Genomic DNA, 24072 nt, shown 5'->3' with positions numbered 1-24072 from the left:
GGATCAGTCATTTAATTTACCAGCTTAGGACTAGCTGTTCAGTGTAGTTTAAAACATGTATTTATTACAGAGATCAGGGTTGGGGATAGGATGGGAATGGTTGTAACTGAAACCAACAAGTAAGAAAATATATTGCCATTGCCATTAGTTATTTGGTATTCTTTGCAATCATATATTGAAGTCATCATGGGGGATAGGGGGTGCAACCTCTATGTGAAAAAAAAGCAACAGTATGATGACTACTGGTCTTGCTTAAATGTTTGTGAGGTCAACAAGGTGAAATAAGTTTCTCTGGCCCTCATTCACCATCATCAAAAGTTAACATCAGTAGTATATAGGAGCTGACTGTCCTTTTAGGCTTGAAAAATAAAAAAAAAATGTGTTTGTGAACAACAGATTGAAATACACTACTTTGGCCACTGTTCCATTCACTTTTATGGTTGTTCAAGCTTTGTGTGACAATCAAAAATTCTTTGTCATGTACCATTGCTCCAGTGCTGAGCTGTATTCATGTTAGAATTATACTAAAGAAGAAAGTCTGGTATTAATCATAAAACATAACGTAATTGTAGTGCAGTAAGGGATGTCTTTATTGAAATGCACTTTGATTTTAATTGTTGGATGTGTATTTAGTGAGTTTGCTATTTGTAGTATGCAACCTTAAGAAGCAACAGATAAGACATTAGTTTAATATTTTAATTTACTGAATAAAATTTATGCTTCAATTCTCCATGGAACAGACTGTTATTTGGATGTGTCTTTTACCTTTACACAGTTATTTGGATGTACATTTCACTTTTTCACAATTAGATAATAAATGTGATGATGAAAAAATGCTATATTTTGGGGGCAGTTCAGCTGTGCATGTGTGTTTGTGTGCACATGTGTGTGTATACACTGATGTAGGTATGCAAGGATTTCTCTGTATGTGCCTGATAGCAATGAGGAAAAAAACTGTTATTGTGACCATTATATATTTATCTCAAAGTCAGACATCTAAGGTGTACATAGGCAATAACGTGGCTTCAGTTGGAGGATGCAGAGGCAGTCTGTGGGTGAAAGAGAATGACGTCTGCTATCATTTAATCATAGATAAACAGTCATTGATCTGGCTTAAAGGCTAGGGTATGTTTAAGTGAAACAAGCTGAAATACATTACTTTGTCCATTTTAATTTGATGATAGTAAAGCATCATTGATTTGGCTAGGCAGTGTTAGTGCATATTGGTATGACACAAGTTGTAATACATTGGCATATATATATTTTTGTTTCTTTTCATTTAATCACAATCTGATATCTGAGGTGTATATAGTCAATAATATTGCTCTACCTGGTGAGTGGAGAACAGCCTGTGGATGAAAAGTGACTGATCCATGCTGTTTAGTGATCACACATGGTCACTGATCTGGATTGGCTGGGCTAGTGTGTACTTGAGTATAAGAAGCTGAAATACTTTACTGTGACCAATGTTGTTGTTGTTATTATTATTATTATTATTATTGGTGGTGGCAGTGTTATTTATAGTAATAAACATGTGAAGTCAATAAAATAGTTTAAATGGTAGGTATGAAGGCAGTCTATGGATGGAAAATACTAATTCCCGCTGTCATTTGATTACAGTTGTACAGTTATTAATCAGGCCTGACTGGGCTAGTGTTATTGTGTGTATAGAGATAGGTTGGTTGAATATATGTGAATAAATTATCATCACAGCTTTTCATAGTGGTATTTTATGTCACATCTTCAAAGTCACACAACCTATTTTAATTCCTGAGTATTATTTTGTTAATATCATTTCATACCATCCTTTCTGTCTTTAGATTCATATCACAACAAATATGCATATTTTCTTTTGGCTTAATTAGGCAAATACATTCCACATTGAATGCTAAATATATTAGCACAGTCTGAAATTATTCATTTTATGTGGCTTTCACTGGGGAAGTATTATATTACATATAAATATGTGAATAAAAGGTATTGTGAAGAATATATGCATACTAAGGGAAGTATTATATTACATATGAATATGCAAATAAAGGTACTGTGAAGAATATATGCATACTAAAATTCAAACATATTTCTGTCAGGAAATTAAATAAGCAATGTCATAGCAGGCCTGTAATACAGGTACTTTTTGTTTTTGCTGAACAGCCAGCAAAATCAATTAGATTTCTGGTACTTCTTCTGGATGATGTATTATTTTATTTTACGTACTGATCCACACAGCGTGTTTTTAAGTTCAGCTCAAGTCAAAGACATAAAATGCAAAAAAAAAAAAAAAAAAAATGTTTTGTTGAGGGGAGGGGTGGAGAGGGAGATGGCTGGTTATAACCCTGACGTGCTCCTTTAGAAACAAACAAAAAGCAATAATATAATCTGGCAAAATTCACATTCACGCAGTGCATCTCTGCTCCTAAATGTAAAGCTACCTGGCACACACACACACACACACACACACACACACACACACACACACACACACATATGCACTTATTATGTTTCAGCAAAACAAATGTTGCAACAAATGATGTCAAAAACACAAAATGTAAAAACTTATTTAATGCAGGAAAGCAAGCCCCCCCCCTTCCCATGTGAGGAGCTGCACCATCACGCCCCCTGCTAATTATATATACTAACTCTAGGATCACACGGCAGTGGGGAAAGGGAAGATTCACTTTTCAAAATGTTGTGTTTTAGACATTTTTTTATTTCAATCAAATGGCACAGAACTATATATATTTACACACACACACACACACACACACACACACACACACACACACACACACACACACACACATATATATATATATATATATATGGAAACCCCTAATTGAGCTGAATGTCATAGATGTCAACATCTGTTTAGTTGACACAATTTGGTTGACTAAATAGATGGTAGAAGTAGTGTGCATTTTTGTAGTTTTATTCACATGCTTTACAGGTACTCCTCAGTGCATGTGTTGTGATGTGTTGATGTTTGCATTTTTTGAGATTTCGGCATTTCAGTACACATGTATATAGACACACACACACACACACACACACACACACACACACACACACACACACACACACACACACACACACACACACACACACACACACTCCAATACATGCATAGTGCACAGCTCAAAGTAGTTAAACAAGGCAAACACTAACTGTGTTAGCCTAGTACTGTAGGAAGGGTGCTCTTTATATTATATACTGAGCATCCGTGTTTCCAAATGTAAGATTTTGTGCGAATGCATCTGCTATCATTGTATAAGCTGCACCATAGCCTCCTGCTGGGCAGTGTCAGTATAAATTCTGAGAACCAGTTCTGAACCTCTTACTATCATGTGCACTGTTCAAAAGGGTAATACATAATGCCACCCTGATGAGCACAATTAGCATGAATATATAACACCCCCTCAGCAGTTTACACGGTCTCATAATGTGGGAGGTGCACAGAGAGTGATGTTGTTTTGCCCTACTGATATTTTCTGCCTCTGAGTAAAATAATGTCATACACTGTTATGTTGTGCACAAATCACTTCCTTTTCAAACACTATGTAACCATCCAGCATGTCCTTTAAAGCCATTCTGAGCACCAGCTCTTGCGCCCTGTACTGTTCATGTCCTTTAGAGCCATCCTGAGCACCAGCTCTTGTGCCCTGTACTGTTCATGTCCTTGTTAGACATTCTGAGCACCAACTCTTGTACCCAGTACTGTTCATTTCCTTGTTAGGCATTCTGATCACCAATCCTTGTGCTGTTCTCTGTTCAACACCTCCTTAGGCAGTCTATGCACAAGATAACATGCTGTATGTGTGCTGTCTATTTTCAGCATCACACCAACATACAATCAGTTATTGATTTTGCACCAGATCTTTTGCTCTTTTATATACAAATATCAACCAAAAATGTAACCTCAAAAATATCTAAACACAAAATATTGACAAAGTTGAAGTTAAATGCAGGAAGGATTTATGCACTTTCCCCAGTTTTTCCCAATCTCGGAGATAGTATATAAAGTTAGCAGTGGTGGTGGGGGTGCAGGGGGCATGCCCACTGCAAAAACATTAATTTAGAATGTGATTACATTTTGTCGATATTTTGTGCTTTGTTTAGATATATTTTTGTCAATATTTTGTGTTTAGATATTTGTGAGTTTACATCAGATTCTTCTGTAGCAGGAGAGCGGACTTTGCTATTAGTGCAGATTTCAAGCTGAAATGTAACTGTTTCTAAAGACAGCCATGATGTGCAGTGCAGCTGTTTCATAATTGCATTAGAGACATTATTATTCTGAGCATGTTACCACATTTGCAGTGTGCAAACGCTGGCTGGTCAGCGCACAATAACATGTCACTTCTGCAGCCGTACTGCCAAGTTGTCTCTGAAATGGAATTTGGCCTTTTCTCTCCATTTCTCTGTGGACTGGCCACCCAGTACCCTCTTTTGCACCAAAAGAGCAGTATCTGACAATATGCAATAAAACGTGCAATTCTTTATTTATTTTAGAAGAGTGCACTGCCTCCATATCTGCATTTTGCACTGATCATGCCATCACATATGATGGCAACTGTGGTGGTTTCTCCATATTTGCCTTCCAGGCAGATTCCCAGAGACCCATAAAATGAGCTCATAGCTCACCCTAAATAGGCAAACTATCAACTTACAGCATACTAAATAACTCTCCCCATATTCTCTGAGGATCACATAAGACTCTGAAACATAGTTCCATTTTATTGGGAGATTTGACTACCTCCTCAATAAACTTCAGTGTCCGTACCTCAATGTAGGTTATGCCTAGACATTCTTAGACTTAACAAAAACTCAGTGGAACAGATAGTTAATAATCCCACTAGAAGACATAACATTCTTGATGAAGTTCTTACAAATATTGCCAACTCATGCAGCATTACCCTGGTATCTGCTACCCAAGTTAAGTCTAACCATAAACTTTAGTGACATTTGTTTTCAAAATCCATAAAGCCCTTTTAGAAAATACCTCTCTAAATGCAAGGTTTTCTGGTGTACTAATTTCATTGAATTCTATGACAAGGTTTCAAAGTTCACTTATGTCAGCACTGGCTCCAATGCAGACTCAGCAGATAGCTTCATGAAGGAGTTCTATGCCCATTTAGATAAATGTGTAAAACTGGCAGTCCCAACAAGAGCAAAATATAATGTGAAATTCAAAGACAAATCATTCTGTTGGTCCACCAACATAAACAAACTTTACAAGAAAAGGAGAACGTTCGTTAAATTAAACAACAGATCCAAACTCTCTCATATCTAGGATGTTATTAAAATATTACTGAAAACTTTAACAGTAGTATTACATCTGCTAAAGCAATCCATGAACTTGGTTAGCATCTAAAGCTAATGACAATTACAAATCCTTCTTCGGTTATGCTGAGAAGCTAAGGGGCAACATCCAACATCACTCTGAACTATTTCAAATTAGCATCACCAGTTCGAGCCTGATAGATACTGCCACTAGTAAGTAATTTTAACCTATTCCTGAATCCTTACTCCTCCTATTATCACAAAGAAACATGTTCTGAAGGTTCTATCTAAGACCAAAGATGCTTTTTCCATGTGACCTGACAATATACAGGATTAAGATTGTTTACAAATAATGCGGTTGTGATTCCCTACAGCAGGGTGGCAATATCACAGACCCGGGAGTTATAGAACCATTGGCCTAACAAGTGTCATCTATAAAGCCATGGAATGTATTTAAGCGGGTTCATAATCTATGATATTAAAAATCTGATCATGGAATTTAACACTATACCACATGCAGGCACTGTAAGCAAGCTCAGTGCCCACTGTGTTATAAAACAGATTACAAACTAGCCAAAAGACAAAACCCTCAGAGAGGGAATGCCAAGTACCTCATCAGAGTTTATGAAGGTAAGTGGTGGTACACCCTTTAGTCTCATTGTTAGGATCCCTACATTTTGTCATTAACTTTTTTAATCCCCAGACAGTGAACCAGGACCTCGGGTTAAAAAGGCTTACAGATGACTGCAAAATGGGAGTTATTGCCAAATCCCTCTTCAAAACTCAAACCATTCAGCAAGAACTCACACTTATAAATATCTATTGTGTTAAAAATTGGCTCAAATTAAATGAAATAAAAAGTGCAATATCATCACATTTGGTAGAGAACACCTCTCCTCAACATATGGTATAGACAGCACTCCACTACAAAGTGAAAATGTAGTAAGAGACCTTGGAACATGGGCTAATTCTCTTAATCTTCTTAGGAAAAATAATTAGGAATGTCATTCATATATTAAAAAGGTCATAACTCCATTATATTCAGCACTGATTAGGCCAGTTATTCAGTATAATATCCCCCCTTGGGATGCACCTCACTAGAAATATTAACCGACTAGAAAGATCCAAGAGGTTCCTATCTAGGAAGATCATGGGCTTAAAGATCACAAGCAAACAAAACGTGCTGGAAGCAACACGTTTAGTTTATTCAGTATCTGACTGACTCTTGAGGGGATAACTATGCCTTGTCATCTGCACCATTAGAGACCCACTTTTCCATTACCTCCACCATAACCCTCAACCTCTTAGCACAAGAAATCTGGGCAAAGTCTAAAATAATGAGGGGACAAAGGCCCAAAAATAAGGACAGATTTTAAATATTGTGCTTATAAACTTAAAAGTTGATAGGATAACAGGATTTGTATTAGCATTCATTTTCTAAAGGATACAAAGTTTAAAACTCAAATGTATGCCATTATTTAGTAACTTCAATCTTCAGTGATTTGCCAGAAAACCTCAAATTTTATGAGGAACAGACAAAAAAAATGAGGCAAAAATCTGGAAATTCTATGAAAATCTGGACAGTTGAGAGGTATGATCTTTACAAGTCTAATAGTTCTTCAAATACCACAACCCTGGACCTAAAGTTTCACCATCAGGTAAACAGAATGTGGTGTTGGGGCAAATTCATCTCTCACTGCTTCCCAACCTCTAGAGCAGACTGCCCTCTGCAGGATAAACATTGTAATTCACGATCATTCTTCAAAGAGAACCTGGATGATTGGATGGGTACCACAAACTAACCCCATGATTGACTGGCTTAGACCTCCTGGAGAAAGCAAATATAGCCTGACCTTGGATACTGGTAAGGTGCTGATGGTCATGAGGATAGGACCATAGAAATATACTAGACAAGTGATCACTGGGACCATAAGATGTCTAGCCATATATACCTTTGAGTGGACAAACTTAAAAGTTCTTGCCACTTTTTCAACCACTTAACAATGCTCACCTCTCAAATCAGGCAGAGCCATAAATGATAGCCCTGGCTTAAATGTATGCCTATCCATCTAGTCATCAAGACTAGCCTTAAGTGTATCTAAAGTTGTACTTTATTTGACCTGTGGTGGTAACTTATTCCACAGGCTAGGAATATTTTGAGTTAGGAACATCTCTCTACAGCAAGTCTTATTGGTTGGTGTAGATTTAAGTCCTCAGTGCTGGTATTTCTTGAGCTACTGGTTTTATGAAGAAATAGGAGGTCAAATAAGACTATGTCTTTCATGTCTTGAAAAGCAAAATACAGGTTACCTCACTGAGTATAGGTTGAGTTATGCTAATCTGTTAGGGTAGATGACGGATTTAAGACCTTTAGTTTTCTTGGTTAGAATTCTTTAGGCCATTGGCAACTGAGTAATATGCTTGGATTCATACATACAAAAGTGGGCACTGTATTCAATCATGGGTCTAATAAGAGAAGATTCCAGTGGGAGGATGTCTTCTTTGGGTTTTGAAGATATTCCCTTGGTAATTAACTCAACCAGATAGAAGGATTTCCATACTGCAGTGGAAACATGATCAAACGAGAGAAAGTTATCCATATAAGTACATAGGTTTCTTATGACTGTATCTATCCAAAGAGGAGTACCATTTATAATATATAAGGTGGTAAAAATGTTTCTTTCAAATGCGATTATGCTGCACTTTTTTCATTTAGTTTGAGATCACTTATGATACACCATTTATGTGCATACTCTAATCCTTGCTGGAGCTGTTTTGAATCAGTTGATGAGCAGGTTACAGTGCCAGATTTTCTGTCATCAGCAGACTTGGTCATCCAGACTTCTGGGATATAGACTTGGATGCCTGCAAAATAAATGCCAAACAGGAGAGGGCACAGAACTGATCCCCATGGCACCCACTAGTTACTAACTGACATTCAGAGAGGGATCTGCTGGACAGCTAATTTGCAATCCAGTGAACAATATAACAGTTTACAATAAGCTTTTCTAATTTTTAAATAATACCAGCATAGGGATTGTGCCAAAAGTCTAAGCAGTGTGCAAAGAATAACCTTTGTCTACAGTCCCTGTAACATTTTCAAAGAAGTTTACTAGGTTCAAGAGAAAGGACCTGGCCTTCACCAAACAAAACTGATTGGGATTTAGATAAGTTAAGCTGTTTGTGTTTGCATAAATGAGTTATTCTATGATATGTTCCATGGCTTTGCATACAAGGTAGGTGAGATTGATGGATTTACAAATACCCAGGCCTGAAGAGGGGTCACCATTGTGGCCAGACTCATCTACCTTGAAATTTAAAAAAAAAGTAGTAGTGATGAAAATGTACTTAAACATAAACTAGACATGAATTCCAGTAAGGAAACATGAATTACTGTAAAATTATGAAGTAGTATAAATTAATGTAATATAAAGAATAAAATAAAAAATAATTATGAATCAGAAAATTTTGTTTAGACAATAAGAATAAGACAGACTGCTTTCTCGGGTCTGCAAAGGTTCAATTTGCTTGCAAACAACTGCATAGATTTCTGCAGTGAAATCAGTCATTTTACATGTATATTTTGAATACTCATTTAATCATTATGCATATAAGAAGTAGCATTTCTCAAATCAGCATATTTTTAATTCTTACAACCTTAGATGCCCATCTCCCCCAATGAATTAGTCTTCACTAATTTAAGTGTACTGCAAAAGTCCTACCTGTATGGATTTAAGGTACAGACAGTAACTGCTGGAAAAACAAGTTTATCATAGTTGACAGCCATAGTAATACTGACAGGGAAGCTGTAATACTGGTCAAGAAGAAGGCCAAATTGCCAGTACATTATGCCAAAAGTGGCTATAAAAAGGATGGTCCAGAACGCAGTTTTCATATTGTTGTGTTTTGAGCAGACCATACGGATGGTTCCATGGATGGTAGTATTTATACAAAAGAACTCAAACAGCTCCTGGAATGAGTCATAAAATTCAAAAAGGCCTTCCTTCTTTTTTCCGTTCTCGGCATTTTCCTCCTTATTTGACATCTTGAGAGGCAGGACCTAGAATTAAAGGAAAACAGAAAAAAATGAAAGCGGTGAACACCAGCCCAAGGCTTTCAAATACAATAATCAAAACTTTGAGTTGTTTTCATTCAAAAATAAAAACTGAGTATGTTGTTACTTGTGCTATTACATCAGGTTTTGTTAATTTTGTTCTTTTTTTTTCTGTGGGCCATTACTCATTTAAAACAGAGGACAAGAAACATACCCATAGAAGTCTTGTTTGATATCATTTGAAATTACAGTTCCACAAAGACATTTTTGTTAAAACAAATGTTTTCTTCTTCCCTTTATTCCAGCTCCAAACATATCGTACAGAAGGAAAACAAGGGTCAGATAGTATGTCATCTGTTTTTGACTATGCCTGATTCTGCAGTCTCTGTGAGCAACATTTTGACTTTCTGTGATAATTCACATTCCTTATTTATTTATTTTTTTTGTTACATCTTATAGATACAATGGCTAAACTTAGTTAATGAGTCGGGAGCAGTAACTACAGCTGAGATGTATACATTCTTAAGAGAACTGATTCCAACAAAATTATAAGCCCTTGCAGGACAGGCCTTAGATCAACTGGTGCCTTAGGCAAAAGGGCTTCACGGTGCCCCCACCACACCACCCCAAATAAATACTGGAAAGGCGCCCCTGCTAGCGCTACAACACTAGGCAGTCACCTAGTTGGCCTATGCCTAAGGCCGGCTATGAGCCCTTGCAAATCATTGTTTATTATGGCCTGTCATTTACACATGATAACATTTATGCTTCATCCAGGCAGTGGACTAGAAAAACAGATGCCCATCATATGGATCATGGCAACTGCAGCTTTAGCTGTATGGATTACATCCTGCTAATGATATAACAGCCAGCTAGCTTCCAAAGATTCAGGGTATCTTCCATGCACCCAAACCATTAGTCAGCTTGAGATGAGCTGACTAAAGAGGCTGGTTTGGGTGCCAATCCTTTCAGTCCTTTCCTGCCACTGAAGTGAGTACTCGTCTTGTGGGAATTTTCAAAGATCGGCAGTTGGTTACCACTGTTCCATTGCTGGTCAGATAAGTTGCTTGTTATGACATAAATTGCACTTCTTCTGTAAAAGAATAATTTTAAAGCAAGAAGAAAGTGTTTGCAATGATTGCCATGTGACATGTAATGATTTCTAAATGGAAACTTTACTTTTTTACTTTTGTTGTAAAAAAGTTAAAACTTTTTCTTTGATAAAAGTTGCATTATGTATTATTTTACTTTTGAAGGCTAGGGTAAATGTTTAAAGTGGTTTTTAATGTATATTTTATGGGGGAAAATGTTTTTTTTTCCTACTGATCTGTTTCACTAACTATTGCAAGGCTTCCCTGGGAATCAAGCATCTTTAACAGCTTAGCCATGGAGCAACACACTGGTTCCTCAGTTCTTCCTTCTTCAAGCCACAAAAGATGAAAATGACTAAACTGCCTTTGCCACCACTGTAGGCTGCTAAAATGCTTGAGCTGCAGATGGGTGACTGCTGTGGCCATTTCTGGTTCCTCTGATCACTCATCTTTTTCCCTGGTCCTTCTGGTGTAGTTCCTAGAGCTACCATCGTTTATGGGTTAGATATGTCTTCTGCAGCTTTTGGAGTGCCTTTGGTGGACATGGGGGTTGCCATTCTTATTGGTCTTGGGAAAAGGAGCAGAGAACACCACTCTGGCTAAGCAGAATGCTATGCCTTTCCCTGCTATCTTTCCTTGCAAAAAGTAGCTCTGCCTCTTCAAAAATTCCTGTCTAGTACAAGGAAAAACATACATTTCATCTCCTGTCTCAGTCACTTTGGATGGGAGTGATTTATTGGGCTTAGCTCAGAGTTTAGCTCAGGCTATTGACCCTTCCAGTTTAGTTGTTTTCTTTTAAAAGAAGAAGATATTGTTCATTTTCTGAACAGGTTCAGGTTTTTGAACCACAAAATGATTCTGAAGGGACAGATTCTAATTTGTCTCTTCAGTTTTCTTATTCAGAATCTGCACAGAACATGGCTTCTGCCAATCCCTTTACAGAATTTTCTTTCTCTGAAAGTATTTCCAGAATAAATCGGTTGTTTCAGATGGAACGTATTGATGTTCTACAGACCACAAAGAAGTACTGTGATTTATTACAACTGGATTTTCCAAAACCTTCTCCAATTCCACCTCCTCTTTCTGCACTGGAAGACATTTTTGTCACAGCCTGTAACTTGCCTGACAGCCATTCTGCTGCTTCAAGAAAGCAGATAGATTATATAAAGTTCCTCAGTCTTATACACTTTTCTATACTCTTAACAGATCAGACCCAGCTGATGCTGATTTAGTTAATCCATGTGCTGCTAAACATTTGGTTAATACCAGTCCCTCTCCTTCTGACAAAGATGGGAAAGACAGCTTTTGATAGATTTGGGACTAGTGATTTCCCATGCAACACTTCTTTTTTAGAATTCGCAGCTGTCAAGCTCATATGTTAAAGTTTATGCTTGGCTCTTTTGAAAATATGCAGCAATATTATGGCGGTAGAAATCTACCTAATGTAATTTAATTGCTTCTGTGTCTGAAGTGGCGACTCAGTTTGAAATGCGTTTATGATTCTGCTGATACCAACGCTGCCACCTCTGGAACTGCTATGAAGAAGACTGCTTGGTTACATTTTCAAAATCTTCCAAAAGATGTTAAAAATGAAATTTTGAACTCTCCCTTAGACAGAAAATTAATTTTTGGATCAGTTGCTGCAATGGTCCTTAAAAAGTACGATTAAAGAAATCTCTCAGATTTGTTTCGGTCTTCCTTCTCCATGTTTGTCAAGGGATTTAATGTTAACATTACAGATGTTTTTTAAAAAGCAAAATAAACAAATTCTGCAAGCTGCTGATAAGCAAACAATTAAAATACAATGAGAGGGAAGTTCCAAGAAAAAAGGAGAAACCCCACAGATTAAAGGACAGTCTCATAAATTTGAAAGACTGTATATAAGATTACACCCCCCCCCCCCCCCGTAATTTTGCAAACCCTTAAGAAAGCCTGAACCATCATTTCTCTCTTTGGCAATAGATAGTGCAGGCAGATGGGTTCCAAACATAGTCATCAATGTTACATATGGCAGTGGGAGGTACTCCTTCCTTTTTGAGGGATTTCTCCTCATCTGCACTTCTTTTCCCCCTGTCATCCAGTATTTCTTGTCTCTGGGGGTAATGGAAGTACTTCCTCCTCCTTGGGTAGGAGAAAGATTTATTCAAGAATGCTTCTGGTTCTTAGGTTTATAGTTGATTACTTGGCTAAAGGCGCAAGAGCTTGTATATGCCTAGCCAATAATACCCAGGATATGACAATAGTATACCTTAATGCCCCAGATATGGAATGGGGTAGTATCAGGGTAGTGGGTCTTTGAGCCATTTTACAGACTGTCTCTGTCCAGAAGGGACATGGGCAGTACCCTGGGAGTGAATTTATGGTCCCCCATCCATTTATCCAAATTCTTTTTGAAGAGACTGAGGGACAGGCTTTGATTTACAAAGATGGAAAGCTTATTACACAGATGAGGTAGCCCTTGGGATATTAATCTGTCTCTCTAGAAAGTTCTATTAGAGTCACAAATAAAGTTCAGGTCCATGGAATGTGTAACCCTTGAATCATTTTTTTTTTGAGAATATGTAACATTTTCGTCAAGGCTGGATCAGAGAATGCCTGATAGGTCAGGCATAAGTCACCACTCAAAAAATGATATGAGATGAAATAAAGAGATAGGGCCTTTGGTCATTCTGCATAAGACATGCATCTTACACTTTGTATTTTTTTAGTGAGAAAAGTACAGTTGTGTACACTTACCATAAATGTAGATGTTCGAGTCTCTTCACTGTTGCAGTCATTACATTTGGGTAATCCTGCTGGCAGGTTGCCCTCAGTCGGCCTGAATTCCAAAGTCCTGGGTCCTGCATTGGCTGCTGTTGCCCCTTCCCTGACGTCAGGTCATCAGGGGTATAAAAGAAGCAGCCGACACCATTTTCTTCAGTTTTTCTTGCCCCAGATGTCAGGTGCCCCCTGAAAGGGTAGCCAAAATGTATATATATATATATATATATATATATATATATATATATATATATATATATAAAAATACATGCGGCGATATAAACTTTACCTTCATCTACATGCAAATACACCACATAGGTTGTATAATTCAGAGAAGAAAAGAAAAGTTCCAGCAGAAAAAAGGGGGATGGTGGGTGGGTAACCTGGACTGCAACAGTGAATACACTCGAACATCTGCATTTATGGTAAGTGTACACAACTGTACTATGTTCTTCATGTTTCACTGTTGCAGTCATTACATTTGGGTAGAGTCCCAAAGCTATGGTTGGGAGGCTGGAGCTAAACAGCATTAGGAGCAACTATGAGGCCCTGCAGAACTGCAGTGGCAAAGCCTGCCCTGGATTTAGAGTAGAGTGGCAGATGATAGTGCTTTGTAAAAGTGTGCACTAAACTCCAAGTAGTAGCCTCTAAAATGTCCTTGGTTGGTACTCCCCTGACAAAGGCTGCTGAAGTGGCTGCAGCTCTGGATGAATGTGGCCTAATGCCCTTAGACACTGGCTTGCCATGGTGTAAATAGCAGAAATGAATGCAGTGGCCTATCCACTTTGAAATAATCTGCTTTGAGATAGCCTTTCCTTGTGATCCTGCAGCATATGTCACTAGTAATTGCTCTGTCTTTCTGAAAACTTTGGTTCTGTCCAAGTAGAATCTAAGTTGTCTGTTTACGTCCAAAGAATGCAGAATTCTCTCCCCCTTGTTCTGTGGATTTGGATAAAAGGTTGGCAGATGAACAGTTTGGTTAAGAGCCACACTGGACACCATCTTAGGCATAAATGTTGAGTTTGTCCTCAGGGAGACGCTGTCTGGATAAAAAATGATAAAAGGTTCCACAGCCATGAGAGCCTGTAGCTCTGAAACTCGTCTTGCAGAAGTTATTGCTAGGAGCAGAGCTGTTTTCCAAGATAAAAACTTTATATCAGAAGTAGCAGCTGGCTCAAAAGGAGGCAGGGTGAGTTTTTCCAAGACGTAGTTGAGGTCCCATGCAGGCATTGGTGATCTCCTTGGAGGCCTTAAATTTTTGGCTCCTCTGAGGTACTGTTTTAATAAGGGATGAAAGAAGATTGAAGGATCTGTATTGTAATGAGCTGAAATGGCAGAGGCATGAATTTTAATAGATGAAAAAGATAGGCCTTTGTCCAGCATCTCAGTTAAGTATTGCAAAATCTGAGGAATATTTGGCACAGCTGTATCAGTTCCTTGTGCCTGGTTCCAAGCACAGAATCTCTTCCATTTTCCAGCATAAGATTTTCTAGTACTAGGCCTTCTGGCTTCCAAAATGACATCCATCACAGCTTTACTGAGAGGTGTGTTTTGTATGGCTACATTATCTGCCATGCTGCCAGGTTTAAAGTCCTGAGCTGGCTGTGCAGGATCTGATTGTTTTGCTGGGACAGTAGATGAGGTATATGAGGTAAGGTCCAAACTGGGCATTGAGACAAGTTCCTTAGTATTGGATACCAGAGCTGGCAGGGCCAGTCTGGGGCAATCAGTATGATATTTTGCTTCTCCTGTCTGACCTTTAGGAGTACCTTAGTGAGAGGCAATGGGGGAAAGGCATATACTGAAAGGTTTTTCCAGCTGAAAGATAGGGCATCCACTTTCCATGCTTGTCTGTGATAAGTCCTTGTGCAGAATCTTTTTAGTTGGTAGTTGCGAGGGGAGGCAAATAGATCTATGTCCGGGCATCCCCATTATCTTGTTATCATGCTGAAGACTTGTGGATCCAGCTGCCACTTGTGGGGATCCATGAGGTTTCTGCTTAGTTCGTCTGCCAGAGTATTTTTCCTTCCTGGCAGGAATTGTGCCTGCAGATGTACTTGGTAAGTCAATGCTGTGTCCCACAAAGTCATGGCTAGTCTGCAACGGGGGTAAGAATGTGTGCCCCCCTGCTTGTTTATATACCACATGACCATGGTGTTGTCTGTCTTTATCAGTAGTTGTCCCGGATGAAGTAGGTCCTTGAAGGCTGTCAGGGCATTTTGAACAGCTAGCATCTCTTTTTGATTGATGTGTAGATGCATTTGGTTTGAGGACCACGTGCCCTGAATGCATCTTCCTGCCATGTGGGCCCCCCAGGCATAATCTGATGCATCCGTTGTTAGTGTCTGCCTGGCTGGGGGTAATGTGAATGGCTGTCCCTTGTTTTGGTGACAAGCCTTTGCCCACCATTGAAACTCCTGTTGCAAGCAGGGAATGAGAGTAATCATAGTTTCCAGGTTGTGGCAATGTTGAGTCCAAACACTTTTTAGGTACCATTGAAGTTTCCTCATATGCAGTCTTGCATATGGAATTAATAGGATGCAGGATGCCATGAAGCTCAAAGCCTGCAGAATTTTTCTTGCAGATAACTGGGCCTTTGTTACCAACATTTTGAAATAGGTAGTCAGTTGCCTTTGTTTGTCTGGCATGAGATAAGCCATCTGGGCAGTTGTATTTAAGCTTGCACCCAGGAATATTATCTCTTGAGAGGGTACTAGTTTTGATTTCTTTTCATTGACTGTGTACCCTAGGTATGTTAGAAGTCTTTTTACAAATGCCAGATGCTGTAGAAGAATGTCCTTGTTCTCTGCTTGAATTAGACAGTCGTCCAAGTAAGGATATATTTGTGTTCCTCTTTGTCTGCAGAATGCAATTACTGGTGCCAGGCACTTTGTAAAGACCCTGGGTACAGTAGATAAGCCAAAGGGCACTGCAGAGAATTGGTAATGCATTGAGCCAGCCTTGAATCTGAGGTATCTTCTGCATAATTGTCTGATTGGGACATGCAGGTATGCCTCTTTTAGGTCTAAAGTCACAAGCCAAGCATTCTTGCCCAGCATGGGCAGAAGCTGCTGCAAAGTCAACGTCTTGAATTTTGGTATACCCAGGAATGTGTTCAGAATAGATAGGTCCAGTATTGGCCTCCAGGCCTTGTCCTTTCTGGGTACCAAGAACAGTCTTGAGTAAAATCCTTGTCCCTGCTCTTGCTGTGGTACTTGTTGTATGGCCCCCATGTCCATGAGGGATGAGACTTGTTTTTGTGCCTCTGCATGGTGATTTTTTGGCAGATCTGGCCAGCTGTTTGCCTTTGGCAGGGTATGAAAATGGAACTTGTAGCCTTGTGACATGATATTTAGAACCCACTTGTCCTGGGTTATAATGTGCCAATTTTGAGAAAAAAGTGCTAATTTTGCTCCTAAGGGTGCTGCCTGGAGATAAGTGCTCGGTGCAGGCAGAGGGAAGTCATTGGGACTGTTTCTTGTATGGTTGTGATTTGTCTTCTCCAATTTTGGAGGTGGAAGCACCCCATTGCTTTGGCCTGTATGATCCTTGTGCCTGGGATCTGCCTCTAGGGCATCTGGATCTGCCCCTTTGAGGTCTGTCTGACACAGGAAAGGACCAATTCTTTGTTGGCCAGTGTCTACTAAACCTAGGTGGCTGTACTTGTAAAAAATCTTTGACAGTTTGCATAGATTTAGCTTTGTCCTCCATTTTTTTTAACACCTCTTCTGCCTTAACACCAAACAAAGTATCATGCTATAAAGGTGCATCTAATAATTTAACTTTGACATGATCAGGCAGATTTTGTTCCTTTAACCAAGCATGCCTTCTAATTACAGAACCCATAACTGCGGCCCTGCAGGAGGCCTCCAAAGAATCAAAACCACATTGCAAAGTATGCTTTCCAACTTGTTCAGCTGCATGCAATAAATCCTGCATTTCATTGTTTTCTGCACATTCTGAGTTTAACAACATTTTCTGTTTAAGCAATGCCATGACATGTTGCTGATATTTGAGCATATGAAACTGACAGTTTAAGGCCCTTATAGCCAAGGTAGCAGATGTGTAAACCTTTTTTCCCCATCTATCCAGTGCCCTAGAATCTCTGTCAGAGGGGGTAGGGTTTTTTGCAGCGGAAGCCTTAATACCTTTGGACCTTGTGAAATAGTTTCTGGGTCTGAAGCAGGGTTTTTAAAAAGGAATTTATGAGAGTCAGGAACCCTGTAGTATCTGTCAGGCTTAACAGGAGCTGGAGGTAAGGAGTCTGGGGTAAGATTAGACTCCGAAAACACATCGTCTACAATATCTAACACGGGTGGAATGGCTAGTGGCCTGTGTTGAGGTAGTAAAAGGAAATCCCTGAGCCTCTTTTTAGATTCTGAAAAATCTTGGCTCTCCCAGTGGAAATGCTCCCTCATGGTATGCAAGGTTTCCCCAAAAGAATAGTCCTCTGGAGGAGAGGCTGAAGGAATAGATTCTTCAGCATCAGAATCCTCATGGGGGGGGAAGAGAGTATTCCTGTTCAGAAGAGGAATCAGAAGAAATAGAAGCCTGATCTGAAGATTCATAGTCAGCCTCTTGCCTAGGCCTCTTATCAGGAGGGGGATGGGAACCCCTGATCAAGGTAATCAAGTCTTTGGCCATTTTGAGCATCTGTTTTTTAGGAATAGAGGCTTGTCCACGTGGCTCTTTAGTTTGTTTCTTTGCTTTAGAACGTACTTTAGCCTTTGTCTTTGAAGCTGAAGTCAGTTTGATGTAAAGATGTTTAGGTCTGAATACACCCTCAGAAGTCGGTGCCTGCTCAGCGGCTCTGGACTCATCTGAAGGAATAGTATCCGAGGCTCCAATACCTTGAGTTTCCAGCGGCATGGCCAACTCCATGTGGGAGTCGGTAGCGGCCTGCGACTCTAAAGTAGCGGGCATCAGGTGCTGCGAAAGCGCCTCACTGGGAACCGGTGAACCGGCGACTGGCTTAGAAGAAGCTTCGTCGTCGGTTTTGGGCCTCGGTTGTCTATCTCTCTCCTTTTCTTTGCGTTTTTTGTGAACTCTGGTAGTCGGATGGCTATCCGACGACATTTCTGGATAATTAAACCATTGTCCAAAATAGTTTAAAGCAAAATCATACTGACGCTTAATAGTGCGTTGGTTAAATCTAGCACAAAACCAACAACCAGAAACATTGTGATCAGGGCCTAGGCAAGGAATACAGTAAGAATGAAAGTCCTTATGAGGTATTTGCTTTCCACAAGAAATACAATTATTTACTTTTTCTGACATCGGTCTGGAGCAAGAAAAAAGTTTCCCCAATGGGGTACTTAGCTTTATTAAAGACTTTGGATTTGAAACTCGAACACGAAAGTCTCAGGAGTCGGCCGACCGGCACTTGCGAACTGCTTCTGCTTCGGGCACCGCACGGCACCAAGAATGATGCCACAATATGAAGACAAGATGATCAATTTCAACAATTGGCTTAAGTATTGGTGTCATTCAAAGGGGATCCAATGCCTGTCAGCCTGGGATTACATGCTCGACAAGCCACGCTGCTTCGGTAGGCACGGCTTGCACCTGTCACCCTGGGCTTTCAGATATGGCGGCTCTCTCTTGCCCCCATATAGTTTTTTTTTTTCAGGCTCAAAGAAAAAGACAAGCCCACAGGGATAGGGGAGGGATAAAACTAAGGCCTATGCTACTCCAGATGAAGTCTAAACCTCAAGATGCCCTCAAGATGCCTCTCTCTAACTCTCCTATAGAACATAGATATCTGTGCAGTAACAGGAAAACCTGTTCAAGGCTCCCAAGCAGCACCCAGCACTACCAGGTTATACCATACCCTTTGTTTTCGACCCCACTTGGACCGACCACAAGGAGGGGAGTATCATCAATATTCAAAGATACCCACCACACCTCCAGGTTGCAGCATCAGAGACCATCCATCAGAGACTATCCATGTGTAAAAAACCCAAAAGTTTATTCAGTTTATAGCCTGCTACAGACCACCCTCCCAAACCCAGGAACCCCACTCAGCCTTCCTGAGAACACTGGAAAATATGAAGGTCTCTCCAAACACCATTATATTGGGTGACTTCAACTACCCAAACATAGACTGCGAGCATTCCAACACCCTAGCCCAAAGGTTCCTAGAATTTATAAACTCAAATGCTATGGAACAACTTGTTACCACTCCCACAAGAGGGGAAAACATACTAGACCTGATCATCACCAACATGGGGACTCTATGCTCCAGACCAGAAGTGTATCCCTCACTGGTAAGATCAGACCATAAACTAATCTCACTAGATATTCACATCCCAACCCCATCCCCTGCCCAGAAAACCACAGTGAAAAACTTCTCTAAAGCAAATTTCACACTCCTCAAAACTGAGGTGGAATCCTTCAAAGCCCCTGGGCCTGTGGAAAATACGGCCCAGACCACAGAATCCTTTATAAATGCATTCTATGAACACCTTCAGGAATGCATGGATCATGCAATCCCAAACAAAACCAAGACCCAATCCTCCAAAGGCAGGAGTCCTGTCTGGTGGATCCCAGCCATAAACAAACTATACAATAGAAGGAGGAAGCTACTACATGATAGAGCAAAATCCCAAAAAGGGAAGGCATCTCTGATCAGTATTAGCAAAAAACTACGGGCACTCATAAAATCGTCTAAGGCCAGCTTTGAGAGAAAAATTGCACAGGACACCAAGGATAATCACAAGACTTTCTTTAGTTATGTTAGGAACCTGGGTGGGAATTCCCAGATATGCTCAGAATTAGTCCAAAATGACAAAAAATACACCGAACCCACAGACATTGCCAACATCCTAGCTGACAGGTTCAGCGCAAACTTCTCCCCCCCTTCCCCACCAAAAGGGCAAATTTTTATCCCAGCAGAGTGCTGCCCCCCTGACATCTCAGATGCTCAGGTAAGAGCCGCCCTCTCCAAAGCAAAAAACACAGCATCAATGGGACCAGACGGTGTCCCGGGCTGCATCCTATATGAACTCCAAGAAGAACTAAACCCAAACATAAAACTACTGTTCAATCTCAGCCTTACTACAGGATATGTACCCAAAGAGTGGCGTACAGCAACAGTGGTCCCTCTCCACAAAGGTGGTGCCTCAATGGATCCTGGAATCTATCGCCCCATAAAGCCTGACTAGCTTGGTCTGCAAAGCTATGGAAAGGATCATCATGGACCTCATAAATAAAGATATTGGGGACCTACAGACACTGGATCCTACCCAGTTCGGCTTTGTTAAGGGCAGATCCTGCCTCTTAAACCTGGTCGATTTCTTTGAAGCAGTCACCAAGGCCATTGACGAGGGGAAGGTGGTCCACACAGCCTACCTGGACCTCGCAAAAGCCTTTGATACAATACCCCACTCGGGCATTATAGATAAGCTTACCAGCTTAAATATAAACCCCTATGTCACTAGATGGGTTGCAAACTGGCTCAAGGACAGAACCCACATGGTTAGAATTGCTGGAGCCATGTCAGACTCCAAACCAGTTACAAGTGGCGTCCCACAAGGCTCAGTCCTGGGACCTCTCTTGTTTGGTATATATTTCTCAGAGGTACAGGCCAACACGGAAGGACTGTGGCTGACCAAGTTCGCAGATGACTGCAAACTGGGCGTCATAATCAACTCTCCAGCCGACACAAGCATCCTACAAAAGGGCCTCATAGAAACAGACAACTGGTGCCAGAGCCATGGCCTCAAGCTAAATGCCAAAAGTGTATAGTTGTCCCCTTTGGCAAAAACAAAGTGCCCACAAATTACCACATAGATGGTAATCCATTAAGTACGGAAGAAGTAATTAGGGACCTGGGGACCCAAGTTGATAGCAATCTCTCATTCGACAACCACGTGGCCAAAGTGGTTAGAAAAACATTTTATATAGCCCACCTAATCATGAAGGGATTCACATCTAGATCAGGAGGTCATCGTGCCTCTTTACTCATCCCTCATTAGGCCCATAATTGAGTACAATGCCCCTTTTGGGATGTACCTTACCAGACACCTGCAGCAACTGGAAAGACCCCAAAAGTACCTCACCAAGAGGATCAAAGGGCTCAAACAGATGCCATATGCTGCCCGGTTAAAGAAACTCCAGCTCTACTCAGTGGCATACCGCCTGCTCAGAGGCGATCTGTGCCTGATGTATAAAGCCATGTCCAACCCGGAATTAATGGACATGCTGCACCTCAGAAAATCCAAATCCCATTGAGCTACGTGCTCGAGAGACTTGAACCTCAGCACTGAAAAAACACAGCATCAGTGGGACCAGACGGTGTCCTGGGCTGCGTCCTACATGAACTCCAAGAAGAACTAAACCCAAACATAAAACTACTGTTCAATCTCAGCCTTATTCATAACCCAGAAGCTCCCTTCACTCTGGAATAAAATCCCAGTCCAGGTTAGGCAGAGTCCCTCATTGACTCTCTTCAAGAGGAATCTTGATGAGTGGATGGGAGATCGTAGATTTACTCCAGGTATGACTTCTGTGTCACTGTTAGACAGAGGCACAGTATACTAACCTAGAAAAAGGGCATAGCAAAATTCATTTAAAATGGCTGGCGAAGGCCAAACACACTCTGGCTAGGCTTGTAGATGCCCTAGGGCAGATAGCCTAGTATGAACCTATGAACCTATGAACCTATGAAAGACTGAAGAAAATGGCGTTGGCTGCTTCTTTTATACACCTGACGACCTGACGTCAGGGAATGGGTGCCAGCAGCCGACGCAGGACCCAGGACTTTGGAATTCAGGCCAACTGAGGGCAACCTGCCAGCAGGATTACCCAAATGTAATGACTGCAACAGTGAAACAAATACAACATCCTCTGGGGCCACTCCAATTGGTGTAAGTTCCTGGTTAGGTACAAGCAGAAGAGAGTTATGTACTTGATTATGGGCCTGATGAGGGCTGAGTACAATAGCACTATGACTTCCTTTGATCTTGATGCCATGCCTTTACTTATAAGTTGAGCCATACAAAAGGGATTCCTCACGACTGTAATTCCTGATGGTGAAAGTTTAAGTCACTATCTGTGTTTCTATATCCCTCGCCACCATGAGGTGCTATCAATATTATAATTTGCAGGATTTACCAAAAGGTAGGATTACACATTTTTTAGCATTTAGTCTCAGACCATGGTTTTGACACCACTTGATTGTCATGTTTAGGTCTGTTTGTAGGAAGTCAACATTGTTTGGGGATTCAATGATTGCTCCCAACTTACAATCATTGGTGAACTTGGTGAGCCAGTGGTCCCCAACAATGACCTTCACTTCAGAGAAGTATATACCAAACAGGAGGAGTCCCAACACTGTGCCCTGTGGGACACCAGTAGTAACAGGTTTATTATTGGAATTGGATTCACCTATCAGGTCAACACTTGTCCTGTCAGTGAGCCAATTGGCTATTCATCTGACAATGTAAGGATCTATGCCTAACTCAGAAAGTTTAAAACTGAGTTGGGGATTGTGTCAAAAGCTTTGGCCAGGTCTAGATAAGTGGTGTGTACTGTTTTACCCTCATCCATGGCCCTGGTGACTTTCTCAAAGAAGTCCTCCAGATTGAGCAGGCAAGACCTCCCTATGACAAAGCCAAATTAGGTCTGGTTCAGTGTTTGGAGAGCTCCTGTGTCATTATTGATCAGTTCCATGATAATTTTCTCCATGGCCTTGTAGATATGACTGGTCAAACTTATTGATCTGTAGTTCCCTGGATCAGTTGATGGGCCCCCCTTGTACAGAGGGATGACTGTTGCAGTCCTCCATTCCTCTGGGACAAAGACCATCTGGAAGCTATGGTTAAGGAGGGTTTCTAGTATCCCTGAGAGATTCTGTTTTAAGCTATTTAAGAAGCATCCTGAAATATTGTCGGGACCCATAAAGGCTGTGTGTTTCAGCTTTAATGAGCACAGTAAGGACATGTTCCCTTGTAATGGGTGGTAGGGGGATGGTTGCGGCTATTTCTTTAGCTGTGGTAGGAGGTGATGGTGGTAGATGTTTGAACTGAACTTGTCAGCAAGCAGGTTTGGTATAGTTTTAGGCTGGGTATAAGTGTTGCCATTCAGGATTAACTCAGCCCATTGCTGAGCATTTCCCATGAAGTTACAAACATAATTAAAAAAAGCCTTATGGTTATCTTTCACCTGGTAGGCTACCTTTGCCTCATAGTTTGCTTTGGTAGATTTGAAAAGTTCTCTAATTTGTTTATTTAGATTGTTAAGTGTCTTTTGCACTGTTTTGTATATTCCTTCTTGGCTTTGGAGAGGATTTGTTTCCTTTTGTTGAATGGCCTATTTCTGGTAGGGGTCCACCAGGGTGGTTTATTTTTGCCAGTAATTATAGGTTTGACTCAAACATGTACTTCCTCCTCTATGCAGCTATGAATGTAGTTGTACAATGCTTTTGTGTTCAGCTCAGAGTAGGCCTCAGTGTCATCAGGGTTCAGAGGGGCTTGGAAATGTAATAAGATATCACTTAGTTTGAGGTAATTGGCCTTAGCAAAGTTCTTAACAGGTTCATAGGTTGGTACTAGGCTATCGGCCCTAGGGCCTGTACAAGCCTAGCCATAATAGTTACCTGGATATTTCTTCACACAATATTTACTTCCCTGGACCCCTGTCTAGCAGGGCGACTGACATGATCCCCGGGGTAAATTTCCTATCTCCCATTCAGTTGTCAAGATTCCTTTTGAAGAGGGCCAAGGAGGCACCCTGCTTAACATGTATGGACAGTCTATTCCAGAGTCTGGGGAGTCTCTGGGTCAGGAACCTATCCCTCCAGCATGTTTTGTTCATTGTGATGACAAGGTTTAGGTGCCTGGAGCATGTGGCTTTGATGGATTGGGATTTCTTTAAGTGTAGCATGTC

The 24072-nt window shown here is 40.6% G+C and overlaps 1 protein-coding gene across 2 annotated transcripts in view; it reads right to left on the bottom strand.

Annotated features, from left to right (window-relative positions):
• SCNN1A (sodium channel epithelial 1 subunit alpha) overlaps window positions 1–24072 on the bottom strand; it is a 307957-nt gene that overhangs the window by 133454 nt on the left and 150431 nt on the right. For both annotated transcript variants that reach the window (XM_044079561.1, XM_044079562.1), the window contains one exon: window positions 9003–9340. In XM_044079561.1, the coding sequence (XP_043935496.1) occupies window positions 9003–9325 (323 nt within the window). In that variant the 5' untranslated portion in view covers window positions 9326–9340. The remainder of the gene's footprint in view (window positions 1–9002; window positions 9341–24072) is intronic.

This window comes from Protopterus annectens, chromosome 8.part0 (assembly GCF_019279795.1).
Source record: "Protopterus annectens isolate FY-2018-M chromosome 8.part0, PAN1.0, whole genome shotgun sequence".
Taxonomy (NCBI): domain Eukaryota; kingdom Metazoa; phylum Chordata; order Ceratodontiformes; family Protopteridae; genus Protopterus; species Protopterus annectens.
The sequence above is the reverse complement of the archived record's forward strand: the minus strand, read 5'-3'. Positions and strand labels throughout refer to the sequence as shown.